Source organism: Piliocolobus tephrosceles, chromosome 10 (assembly GCF_002776525.5).
Source record: "Piliocolobus tephrosceles isolate RC106 chromosome 10, ASM277652v3, whole genome shotgun sequence".
NCBI classification, from domain to species: Eukaryota; Metazoa; Chordata; class Mammalia; order Primates; family Cercopithecidae; genus Piliocolobus; species Piliocolobus tephrosceles.
Window position 1 is genome coordinate 3,041,535 of NC_045443.1, and position 13,334 is coordinate 3,054,868.

General features: G+C 51.2%; 1 protein-coding gene across 1 annotated transcript in view; it reads left to right on the forward strand.

Moving 5' to 3' along the window:
- The window catches only part of CACNA1C (calcium voltage-gated channel subunit alpha1 C), a 640,117-nt gene extending 634,771 nt beyond the window's left edge, over positions 1 to 5,346 (forward strand). Inside the window, exons 48-50 of the mRNA XM_026447798.1 lie at positions 234 to 337; positions 2,528 to 2,860; positions 5,047 to 5,346. Of these exons, the coding sequence (XP_026303583.1) occupies positions 234 to 337; positions 2,528 to 2,860; positions 5,047 to 5,346 (737 nt within the window). The remainder of the gene's footprint in view (positions 1 to 233; positions 338 to 2,527; positions 2,861 to 5,046) is intronic.
- Positions 5,347 to 13,334: the final 7,988 nt, after the last annotated feature.

The following is a 13,334-nucleotide window of genomic DNA, read 5'->3' on the forward strand; positions in this document are numbered from 1 at the left end:
ACAGCCCCACACAGTGGGCGGATTTCCAAAGCAAGGAGACAACAATCGAAAGGCAGGGTGTGCAGGGATGAGCCCTGGACAGATGCTTCAGAACACGTCTCAGACGAGGGGAGGGGAGAGGAGGGTGTCTCAGGCCATAGTTACTGCTCCTGGCACCCTACCAGGGTGTGAACCGTCACAGGCCAGCGTCCTGTTCTCCTGCCCTGATCCTGGCTCTCTGGCTGGCTTTGCAGGTCGAAGGGCCTCCTTCCACCTGGAATGTCTGAAGCGACAGAAGGACCGAGGGGGAGACATCTCTCAGAAGACAGTCCTGCCCTTGCATCTGGTCCATCATCAGGTAGCTCACGCTTCTGGACAGGCCACTGTCTCCTGCTAGCAGGCCAGACAGCCCCGGGGGTGACGGACAAATCCTGGAGACCTCAGTGGGTCCTGCCTGTCTCAGATGGCTGGCACGTCCTGCCCCTGCCCTAAGAGCCATCCCTGTGAGGCTTTGCACTCCTGCTGTGCAGGTGAGAGCCGCAGCAAGGTCTGCAGCATCACAGGGGGCGCCTAGGAAGTACTGGTCTCAGGAGCTCTTTGTGTGATCCTGAGGACCCAGAGCTGCGGGTTCCACCTGAGCTTTCTTCTTAGGCTGCCACAGATGCCACTGACTCCCCTGACACTGGCCTATGCTGCAGGGCACTCAGGAAGATGTACTTGTACCTAGAGTTTGAACATACCTGGAAATTGTGCCGGACAAAAATCCATCCAATGACAGAGAAGTGATTAAAGAACCCACCAGCAACATGGTCAAGGGTAGGGAATGACATCCACGGAAAGCAGATCCAGGCAGGTTCCATAAAGGAAATGCCTCTTGGCGTGGCTGACTCCAGCTGAGACAGTGAAATCCAAGATGCCAGGACCAAACATACCGTAGTATCTTTGAGCTTCAGTGTCATATAAGGCCAGTCTATGAACCCCAGGCAAACAGGTCTAAACCTGGGTCTCCCAACATTCTGACCTTTTTAAAGATTTACTCTCTTATAGCATGGGCCTATGTTTTAAATGGACTTATGCTTTGTACCCAGAGATATTCAACTGCCAATCAAAACTCATAATCAGCATGAGATGGCCAGTGTGGCCTGGCTGAGTTGATAATACTTCAGCTCCAAGAAATAAACAGGTTTTCTTAGCCTGTGTGGCGTTGATTTCCACTGGGCTTTCTGAAATAATGAATATGGCCTTACACTTTTCTCAGATTCCCAGGGACCTAGGAGCCCCAGGCTGAGGACCACCATGGGTCGGGGCAGGAGGTGGAAGGATGTGGGGACACTGTGTGTGCTATCTTAAAAGATTTCTAGAAGTCGATTTCACTTACCTGTTCTTGTCGTACTGGCAGGCACGAAACTCTCTTCTTCATCTCTTTCTCCTCCTGTGCTCTGTGACCCTAGAGGTGGGCTTACCCCACCACAGTGTCGCTGTCTCCCAGGAGCACATCCCGTCAGAGCAGCTCACTCTGCAAAGCCTCTGCCTGGGCAGGTCGTCATGGCAACAGCCAGGCAGGCCTGGTGCCGACCCTCAGGATGCTCAGGAACATTCAGGGACAGAGGGTGCACCATGTGAATCTGGTTTTTTTTGGTTGGTTGGTTTTTTTTTTTTTTGGAGACAGGTTTCCACTCTTGTTGCCCAGGCTGGCGTGCAATGGCACCATCTCGGCTCACTGCAACCTCCACCTCCTGGGTCCAAGCCATTCTCCTGCCTCAGCCTCCTGAGTAGCTGGGATTATAGGCACACGCCACCATGCCTGGCTAATTTTGTATTTTTAGTAGAGACAGGGTTACTCCATGTTGGTCAGGCTGGTCTCGAACTCCCGACCTCAGGTGATCTGCCCACCTTGGCCTCCCAAAGTCCTGAGATTACAGGCATGAGCCACTGCTCCCGGCTGTGAATCTTTTAACCACAATACAGCACCAGATTTAACAACGGTTCAAAGACAACGTGAGCTGGAGACTGGCAAGGCATTATGAATGGCCCCATTAACTGTAAGAACTAAAACCACAAATACTGGTTTTCCCAACTCTGTGTGAGGTGCACAGTGCCTCACAGACCTCACTGCACTTGAACTCACACCTGCCCCACAGCGGGGATGGAGAGACAGCATCCGTTCTCTGGCTTTACCGACATGCAGGCCTCACCCTGCTCTCCATTCTATTGAGGACAAAACCAAGAGCAAGAGAATGCACAGCTGACAGGTGACCAGGCCAGGGCTACAAGCAGGTTACCACAACTCCACCCAATCCCGGCTTTCAGAAGTTATAGGAGAAAGAGATCACTTCAGACCCAGATGATCCTAAGATGTATTTTGAGATGGTTGAAAGTCATGCCAGGTTGAGAAAGGACCGAGAGGGGAAAACAATGGCATGTGAATGCCAGGCAGGTGGAGCTAGCTGGACACAGCAGCTGCAAAGCAGTGGTTGCTCAGAAGCAGGGGCCTGCCTTGCTTGGGGTCGACCACTCCTATTAACTCACACCCCTTGTGTGTCCGCAGGCATTGGCAGTGGCAGGCCTGAGCCCCCTCCTCCAGAGAAGCCATTCCCCTGCCTCATTCCCCAGGCCTTTTGCCACCCCGCCGGCCACACCTGGCAGCCGAGGCTGGCCGCCACAGCCCATCCCCACCCTGCGGCTGGAGGGCGCCGAGTCCAGTGAGAAACTCAACAGCAGCTTCCCGTCCATCCACTGCGGCTCCTGGGCTGAGACCACCCCCGGGGGCGGGGACAGCAGCGCCACCCGGAGAGCCCGGCCCGTCTCCCTCATGGTGCCCGGCCAGGCTGGGGCCCCGGGGAGGCAGTTCCACGGCAGTGCCAGCAGCCTGGTGGAAGCGGTAGGTGACTCACAGACGGGCAGGGGGGAGAGGCCACGGGCAACAAGGGGACTTGGCTGAGGAGGTAGCACCTGGCTCTTGCCAAATCCACTGCAGTCAGTATCTGAGCCGGACAGACCCTCCCTCTCAGGGCTGCACGAGGGCTGGGATGCGGAAAGCCATGACCGCACAAGATGCTGTGGGCTCTCTTGAGGCGAGACCCACTGCAGAGGGCAACAGAAACGACTGGGCAACTTATCCCGGCCAGAGGCATCTGTGCTGCAGCTGCTCAACATGCAAATGTGAGCCTGGCTGCCTTTGTACACAGACAGGCAAGATCCGAGGTGCTCAGGCCTGACTGCCCGTGAGCATCACCTGGGGCGCTTTGGAAACCCAGGACAAATTAACTGATGAGTGTTAAAGCTCTTCAGTGATTTGAATGTACAGCCAGGTTGAGAGCCACTAGTCTAGAAGAGAGCTTTCAGTCCCACGGCGCTCCGCCTGGCCAGAGCGTCTAGTGCCATCCTGGTACCACATTATTAGGGACCTTTGACACATTGGAACAAACCCAAAAGAGGATGACCAGGATGGCGAGGTTCCTAGAAACCATGTCCTAGAAGAACCGATTCAGGGAGTTAGGGAAGAAACACTGGAGAGGAGGTGACTATGGAGGGTGCCACACACCTCTTACACCTTGAAACGGGTGGAATGGGGAAAGGGTGGCAGGCCGGAGCAATTGGCTCAGCCCACCAGCAGGCAGATTTCAGCTCACACGAGGAAGACCTTCCCAACAGCTCTTCCAAAATGAGAGGGGTTTGCCTGAAAAGTAGTGAGCCCCCCATCATCAGACATAGCCAAGCAGAGACTGTGCTCACCTGGACATCAGGCCGTCCTGCAGGAGGTGGGGAGTTAAACCAGTGGCTTCCAAGGTTTACCTCTCAAAGTCTGATATTCCTGTGGCCTTGGTCATCCTGCATTCATTTCACAGACCTCCCCTGAGGGCCTACCATGCGCAGGCGCTGTTCTAGGTACAAGGACACAGCTGAGAAACAGAGCTTCTGCTCTCATGAGCTCACATCATGGTGAGGAGAGACAGATGATCAACACACACACACATAACACATCAGGAAGGCCAGGAGTGCCAGAGAAAAACTAAGCAGGGTGAGGAGAGAATAAGTGGCGTGGGCAAGGAGCAAGACAAACAGATGTCTGGGAGGAGTGAGTGCCAGGCTGCACTCAGCTTCCCCCCACCCCCGGCTCAGGAGCCGATTTTCCCATAGCCAGGCACTAAGCAGCTGGTGGGGAGGACAGAGAAGCTTGAGGGTCACCGGCTGGCCCTTCCCAGCAGAAGCAAGGCAGGGGCATGTGCCGTGTTTGCACATATACCTCACCCCTAGAAAGGCGGTGGCAGGCAATGGGCAGTGGGCCTGTCTCAGCAGTTTCACCAGGGAGAACGGTTTCTCTGAAACAATAGTAGAAAGGTTTGGTGGGTGTCAGAAGGGAGAGAGGCAGGCTGGGATCTGCCGAGGTAGCAGCAGGGCAGCCTCCCTGGTCCCTCTGAGAGCCAAGCCTACTGTGGGTTTTGTTTTGGTTGTTTTTGAGACAGGGTCTCGCTGTGTCACCCAGGCTGGAGTGTAGTGGTGCAGTCACAGCTCCCTGCAGCTTGTCACTCTGTCACTCAGGCTGGAGTGAGGTGGTGCCGTCACAGCTCACTGCAGCCTGGGGCTGCTGAGGTCAAATGATCCTCCCACCTCAGCCTCTGGCCTTGCTAAGATCACAGGTGTGCATCACCACGCTCAGCTAATTGTTGTAAAATTTTTTGTAGAGACCAAGTTTCCCCGTGTTGCCTGGGCCTGGTCTCGAACTCCTGGGCTCAAGCAGTCCTTCTGCCTGGGCTTCCCAAAGTGCTGGGTGACAGGTGTGAGCCACGGTGCTGGGCCATTAGCAAGTCTTCATATATTTGATGACAGTGTTTGACCACCCCAGCCAAAACTTCTCTGGCCTGCACATCCGTAATTCTTTTGGCAGATGCTCCATCTCTACTTGTTCCCTGTGGGTGCCCCTCCCAACACACACAGGTCCACGTGCACAGGCACACTTCCCCGAGTGACCCACCAGACACCCCTGGCTCTAGCCCTCAACAGAAGAGCTGGGCTCCAGGAATAATGTTCCTTTGGTTCTTCATGGCTCCCACCCCGCTCCTTCAGGTCTTGATTTCTGAAGGACTGGGGCAGTTCGCTCAAGATCCCAAGTTCATCGAGGTCACCACCCAGGAGCTGGCGGACGCCTGCGACATGACCATAGAGGAGATGGAGAGCGCGGCCGACAACATCCTCAGCGGGGGCGCCCCACAGAGCCCCAATGGCGCCCTCTTACCCTTTGTGAACTGCAGGGACGCGGGGCAGGACCGAGCCGGGGGCGAAGAGGACGGGGGCTGTGCGCGCGCGCGGGGGCGCCTGAGCGAGGAGGAGCTCCAGGACAGCAGGGTCTACGTCAGCAGCCTGTAGTGGGCGCTGCCAGATGCGGGCTTTTTTTATTTGTTTCAATGTTCCTAATGGGTTCGTTTCAGAAGTGCCTCACTGTTCTCGTGACCTGGAGTTAACCGGAACAGCGTCTTCATTCATTTCTGTTGGGACAAGACGCGGAGCCTGGGTGCGCGAGCCGCCCTGCGGGAGGAAGGCGCCCGGCTGCGTCTGCAGAGGCGGGGAGAGGAGGCGGCGAGGGTCCCGGGGCGCGAGGAAGGCGCCTGCCCTCTCCCAGCCCGCAGGCCCCGGGCCCGGCCACGCCTCTGCGGGGAGAGCACCCCGGCTTCCCGCGCGCCCTCACCAAAAGGACCCTACAGCAAACGGGTGTCTTTCGACTCTGCTTGTAGAAACCATTTGCACATATTCTGTACGAGCCTCGCTGTCTCCCTAGAGCCAGGGTCCTGCGGATTTGGAGAAGGGAGCGGGGCAGGACTTCCAGGACCCCCCAAGCCCGGCCCGGAGAGGGAGGAGGAGGCCGTCAGGGGCGCGGAGCTTTGGGGATGGGCGTGGGGCCGGCCGTGGTGCCGCTCACCCCGACCGGCCCCTGCCCACCTGCGACGGGATCCCCCGACCGGCACGGGCCACGCCGAGCTTCCGGCCAGCCGCCGGCCCGCAGGCAGCGCGAGGGAGGAGCTGCGCCGCCGGGAAGGGGCCGCCGGCTCCGCGCAACCAGGTGGTGCTGAGCTTCCGCTGAGCGCTCTTTTGTTTTGTGGTTTGACACTTTTCTTGACAGCATGTTGCAGTTTCTTTTTGGTTTTGGGTTTTTTTTTTTTTTTTAATTTTTTATTTTGTTTTCCCAGGGGGAGGGGAGGAAGAAGAGTGTTTACAAAGTCCTGTAGCCCCCTCACCTTTCTGTTTTCACTTTTGCCAATGTACATCGGGTTTGGTTTTCTTGTATTATTTAAACGGTTGTGGTTTCCTTTTTCCACGGAGGTTCAATAGAAGCCGCTGCAGGAGAGTTTTACCAACCATTGTGTATGCCCAATAATTTGTTATCATTTCCTTAGGTAGTGACCTATTTTTGTTCTGGTTTGGTTCGGTTTTCTAATGGAAAGGTAATTGCAATGCACTTGATGTGGTCTTGCACATGTGGGTGATAAGAGTTGGGTTCCTTTTAATGCTGGGTGTACAGGTGGGTTTGGGAGAGAGGAGCATGCGCGAGTCTCCGAGTGTGTGCGACGCGTGTGTGTGTGGTGGGTTGTCTGTGTGCATATGTCCTGCGTATGTATATGCACCCACACCATGTGCCCGTGCACACCAGTGACTACGCAGTCCCCCTTTTCTGGTTTAGCTGTGGGAAGATCTGAATCTGGGGCCATTTGAAAGCAAAAACAAACCACTGTCTCTGCTTCTGAAATGGGAATCAGTAACTCTTTGCATTTTCTGTCCCACAAGATATGCAAAAACAATGCAATAATATTCATTTAAAAATACAATTGTGAGTTGTGTTGGCATTAAAACTGTATTTTAAAAAAAAAAAGACAAATTTAAGGGAAAAACACAAGAAGGCATTTTGCTTCAATATATTCCGTGTAATGTTTTATTGCATTGATAATGTTTCTGTTGAAGAAACCGTTATACTTGAATTCAGGTCAGTTTCAGTATTTTTCAAATATTTTTTTAAAACTGAATTGCAATTGTGCCAAGCGAATATAATGAATTGAATTAAGTTGGTTTTCAGATTCACTTCTTGTATATTTTGCTGCATGTAAAGTAAATCATTTTGTATTTGGAGTGTGACAAGCTTTACCTTTGAACTCTTAAGTGCTTTTCTATATGTGGTTGGGGGAAAGGGAACAAGTTTTAATTTGCACAATGAGCAAAGGTATCACCAGTGTAGTCATCATTCTGCTCTCCACAAACAGGTTTGGACGTTACTGTTTTGCATATCTTGTGTTCGCTTCCATTTCCCTCAATTTCTCCAGAATCGTTTGCTGGGTATGTTCGTACCGCCTCTTGCTGTGATAGACCAGGACCTATTTTATTCCAGGCTTCACTCTGTCCACTCTGCTCTGGTCATCTGATTTGGCACTTCTCCAAGAACAGCCCTTCACTATTAGGCGTAGGCAGGCATTCTGAGCAGCCCTCTGTCACCGGGCTGGCATCCGCATCCCCCACGAAAGAGGTGGCTGGCTTTCCCTTCACTCCCACCACACAGACTTTTCTCGTTGACTTCCTTAGGAAAGTGTACACCAACCGGGAGGATAAAATTAAAGTCAGGCTGTTTGGAGGGAGGGGCATCCTCACTTCAGGATTCCGCTCTACCCAGCGAGGACAGCAGGGGCTCGAGAAAGGAACGGGTGAAACCCTGATCCATCTGAAAGTCGACTCTGCGTGCTCCTTTCTCCATCCCTTCCTCGCTCTGGAGCAGCCTTTCCTCCAGGCTTGCCCTAATGTTTGGGCTGCTGAGGAGGAGGCCAGGACAGGGGAAGAGGCATCCAGAGCCCACAGTAGGGGTGGGAACAGATTTTGTGGGGGCATCTCTGATGCTCATGTATCTCCCTAGAACATCACTCTTTTGGTGCTGTGTCCTTCAAATGTATGTCAACAGTGATGGCTGAAAAGGGACTGCTTTGGGGAAAACTGGACCCAACCATTCCCCCAGAATTGACCCACTGAATCTCTTCCAGTCCTAGTGTTCCCTCAGCCCCTCTTGGCACATATATAAATAAGCTAGAAATTAAACTAAGGGACAGTCCATTCCTCTATGACAGCTTGCTGGACTGATTCATGAAAAAGTGGAGAAACGTACTTGATACTCCCCAGTTGACACAGTCTACAAACAGAGTTTCTTTATGGATATCCACACCCAAGTCATCCAGACTTTCTTGATTCCTTTTCAGTGCCATCAAGGTCCTCTAGAAATTGAGTTTAGGTATCATCCTTTGTAAAGTTCCCAAGATCTCTAGCCGGAGGTACACACGGGCATTCCCTGTCTAGGGCAGGAGGACTGTCCTAGACTGATCTTCCGATCTAGAATAAGACTGGTGTACGATGCCTGTCATCACAACAGACTGGCACAAGTAGTGACACCAATGAACCGCATCCACAATTTTCCGAGTGATGTCTACTCTCCACCTAAAATGGAATTTTCCCCATGACCTTGTAAAACATAATTGTCACATCTTCCATACCCCTCCTGACAGCCCCCAAGTGGCAGGAGAAAACAGCCAGGGGCTAAGGGCCCAAGGGACTTGAAGAAACACAGTTTAAGGGCTGCAGTTTGATCAGCTTAATTCTTTGTCCTCCGACCAGCCCTGCCTCTTTCATTTCCAGACCTTGGAGAATTTTTCCCAGCTTTGATTCAGACGGTATTATTATAACCCCTTTCCTTCTTCTTAATCCAGTAGGTCTCACTCTGGGAAATCCACTCAAAAGAGCAAGGCAATGTCTCATTCTGTTTCCCAGTTCCAAATTCCAGGTGCTTGTCTGGAGTGAAGCTGCCTGTTATTCTCTCCCAGCTTTTCTCCACCCAGCAAGTCTCCTGACTGTGTAGCTGAAGACACGGGGGGCAACCTCAGGAAACGCAGGCCTTTCCATGCCCAAGTTCATCTCCTGAGAAATGGGGACACCTTGAAAATGAGGACTTTGGAAGTCACCCAAAGGATGGTGGCTACTTTATGGAGTCCTGAAGATACACAGCCACCACTCCTAAAGGCAAAGAAGTAGAACAAGAATGTAGGTCAGGGATAGAGTGGAACCCTGGTCATCAGGGCTTTTAGCCTCATCCTGGGAAAGGTGGCAAAGGAGGATGATGGCATCTCCGTCCCTAGAGGCCTGGAATAATTGAAATATCATCGTTGAGGATTCAGAAACAATTCAGCAAAGAGGCCACACAAGGGGCCTGCTGACTCCTCGAAGACCTCTTTAAACCCAGGGGGGCAAACACTTGCTGACGCAGTCCGGGCCACTTCCATGTTTTAACAAAGACCTGCCTCTGGGGCAGATGTCAGCACAGGGAGGACGGGCAGGAGAATGGAGGCAAGAAAAGGGCATATTTTGACTCCCTCTGAGTCTCTTCCCAGTTCCTGGAAGGACGTGTTCAGCTCACCCACCCACAGTGATCTGTATGGTGGAGCCGCTGACATCTCAAGGATTTGGGAAGGTGAGAAGAGTACACGTTCCATCTGGGGGTGTTGTCCCAGCCACGTCAGCCTACCTGGCGGAGTGTGAGGGTGTCTGCTGCCCTGTCCCCCCTCTGCTAATGTCCCTGCCCTCATGCCGTCCAGGTGCCACCTGACACAGGCTCCTGTGCAAAGGCAGGTGGGGAAGCCCGCACCTCACTCACAGGGAGGCCCTCAGCCACCAGAGTCCAGGTTCTCCAGCGGCTACGATTTGAGGAGGTTGAGGGGGAAGATAGAAGGCAAAGAAGAGTCCTACAACTGTCAGGAATGGGGCAGCCTTCCCTGTCCCTAAGCAGAGCTCCCTCTTCCCACTGCCCTCCCCGGCCCCAGCTCTCTGTCTTTCCCAACACCTAGTGAGAAAGACGGTGCGTGGAAAGGAGTCCCATGGGCAGATGCCTACACAACCTCTTTGTGAAGCCACTTCTGGGCTTAACTTCATTCATCAATTCATTTTCACGTCAAAGCAATGAAACGCTTCTTTGTGGAGCCAGATACCAGTGTAACAGGTGAATGGGTTTCTGCCACATCTCTACATTATTGGGGGGGATGCTTGAGCCATCTCCCTAGGACACACACCTTTAAGGCACAAGGGCTGGGGTTGAGCTCCAGATAAGGGACTTTCCTGCTCCTGCAAGGGTGAGCACTGTATACACAGACAAGGAGGGCGCAGCAGTGACTCCCTCGGGTGGAAGTAGTACCATCAGAACCTCCTATTATTATGAGACACACTCTATTTATGTACATTGAGAGAATACTACAATCAACACTTTTACCTGGGATGACTTTAAGAGGTTTGAGCCAAAGCACCTGAAGTGGCAAAGATCCGTGGTCTTTGTGGGGTATTAGAGAAGCGTTCCAGGCACCCCGAAAGCACTCTAGATCTTGCAGCTGAGTGGATGAAGGGTAACACATCTGTGGAGCACCGAGAGGAGTCAGAGTTAGCATTTTTCATGAAAATTCTCCCATGTCTCCACTAAGAATGAGGAAGAAAAGATGAAGACTAGGTAATTACACAGAGGTTTGAAATGTTACGTCACCAGAGCCAAGTCCTCTCCCTTCAGATCCGTTACTGGCTGCTACACAGGGACACCCCCACCTTTTCAGGGCATCCCATGCACCCCAATTCTCAGAATCTAAGGAATTTGACTTTGTAGGGATCCCAGAAAGGGCACCGTGCCACTTCCCCTGGCGTGAATCAGACATACATTATACATTCATTTCTAAAATTCACTCATGCACCTCAAACCAAGGTCATTATCAAAAAGAAAAGCTCTGGGTGGAAGAGCTTGTAGGTTTTAAGAGAGGGTCATTTCTATGTGAGGAAATGCAGAAATGGACAGAATGATTCTTATTCACTGTTTGGGTCTGGAGAATTCCCGTTATGGAATTCTTAGAGATCTCAAGTTTATTACCAAGGGAATTAGGAAAAAGAGGTGAGCAGGCACCAGGCCAAGCAGTGACTGCCTTGCCAAGGAACCTGAGGCTGCAGGATTCAGGGACCTCCTTGAGGAAACCTCTCCTGGCCATTGGCCAGGAGAAAAGAGAAGGCTCTCCTATAGAGTGAAAGGAAGCAAAAGAGAGTGGGTCACTGGGTCCTGTACACAGCACCCAACCCCAAGACTTCCCAACATGGAGAAACTATACCAATGTTTAAAAGAGGGAAAGGAAAGAACTTGCACATCACGGGAAGACGATTTGTAAACACACAGTCCTGTGCAAAAAGATCTCCTTCAGGAGGTGTCTCCAGCATCCCGAAGCTGTGCGCACCTTCTCTTTTCCTGCCTCAGGCCACCTATACATCCAGCTGCAGCCCATCCCCACACCTGAAACCCATCTCTTGAATCCCAGCCAGGTTATATACCACCCCATTTCCATGTCCTGTCCTGCCCAGAATGCATGCTGTTCTCCCAGAGCCTGGTGGGAATGAGGCCTTGCAATGAGGCTGTGGGAAACAGAGATGAGCAAGTCTGGACTAGTCTGTGATGGTAGTGGATGAGAATAACCCATGGCAAAACACACACGCTCATTAAGAAATAGGGTGACAGATTCCCCATTGGTGAAGCACTGAAAGGTCTATTACTCTCATAATATTGCTGTTTTATTTTAATCCACCAGAGCTACCATGCAAAACTTTCCTCCCATGAAAGGCTCCAGATAAAGCTCCCCTCTCCTCGTGTCCTCCTGCTCAAACCCACCTTCATCCGCCAAACCAATCTGTATCATGCCTGTTATCAGAGAGGCACAGAAAGATGGGCACTGCCTCCATTGTCACCATTCCCCACACCCCTACACACCCCCACATCCTCCCCTCCAGGCTCCACGACTTCACAGTCTTACTGTTGTAAATATCATTGTACAGTTTGTAATCCTCAAATAATCCCATTGTCAGAGGCCTCGCCTGATGGCCTCCTCACCCTCAAGAAAGGCCAGGGAATCTAGAAGGGGCAACCCTTCAAGGAGAGCTTCAGGGTCATCTCTGTGTGAGACACTATTGTATATTCCTGTAAGATTGCATTTTTATCTAAGGAATGATGTTATTTAAAAAACAAACAAAAAACACAAAAAATAAGAATTGCAAATAAATTTCTTAACAATGTCTACATTGGCTTCATTGTATCTTCCCTCTTCCATATTTCTTCCTTTCTCCTGTTTCCTAGAGGTCGCAAAAACAAGCTTCACTCGGTTATCTCAATTGTCTGGGATCCCCAAAAGGAAGAAGACTGGAGAGAACACAGGAAATACGAATCCAGTGATAATACCTAAGTCCATCCAGCAGTTAATCCATCCCCTATTTCTTCCTTCTCATGAAAGAGTTGACAGGAAAATGGCCAACAGTTAAAAAGGAGACAAAATCAGAGGAATTAAATGGCTAATTCACACGAATTAGACAGGAAAAGCTGTCTCCTAAATTGGTTTTGAAAGAAGCACAGAAGGGAAGAGGGATGGAATGTAGGAGAGAAGAAAGGACGGGGAGACATGATAATATATCAAGTACTATGAGGACTATACAAATGTAAGATTGCTTTTCTTTTTTTGGTTACTATAACTTAAACTGACTTCGATAAAGCTTTCAGAATAACCCCTTATCTAAAAATAATTTGTCCCAGAGATTCTGGGAAGATGGCAGAGTAAGGAGCACCAAGAATCCTCCCTGATAGACAACAAATACACTGGCAGAATCTGTTTTGTGTAACTATTAATATTTTGAAACTCTGGAGTCTAATGAAGGTTTGCAACTTTCAGGGGGAGGCTCGGACAGTAAAGCAAGGTTAATTTTGGTCAATTCCAGCTCTTAGTACAGTGGCAGCTAATCCACTCTCCTCCCCTAGCCCATTTTCTGCTCCTGGAAGGGTGAACCCTGCATAGACAGGCATGAAGAGAGACCCAGGGTGACTTCCTTGGGTGGAAATAGTACCAGCAGAACCCATTCTTATTATGAGAAAGTACTATTTATCTCATAATACAGGCAGCTGAGCACTTGTCCAATACCAGCTTGCACACAGCGTGTAGAGGCCACAGTGGGCTAAAAGTATCCTGTTCTTCAAATTTCAGGGATCTTTGTTCAGGATGCTTATTGCTGCTGCTAATCACAGAGGTACAAACACAGAGGTGGGCAGCTACTTTTGTTGCACCTCTCCCCACTGCTGCAAGCCCCTCCACCACCAGCTGAAGTGATTTCCAGATAATTTCAAGAGCCAGCACTCCTCCTCCCCCTTCGCTTTTCTCTTTTTCTTTCTTTGGGAGCCAGACATTAAAGACTAAGACACTGAAAAGCAACTGCATATACAAGGAAAATTAGAAAGTGACTGCACATACCCAGGGAAAGAAACAGGCTCAGGAAACACC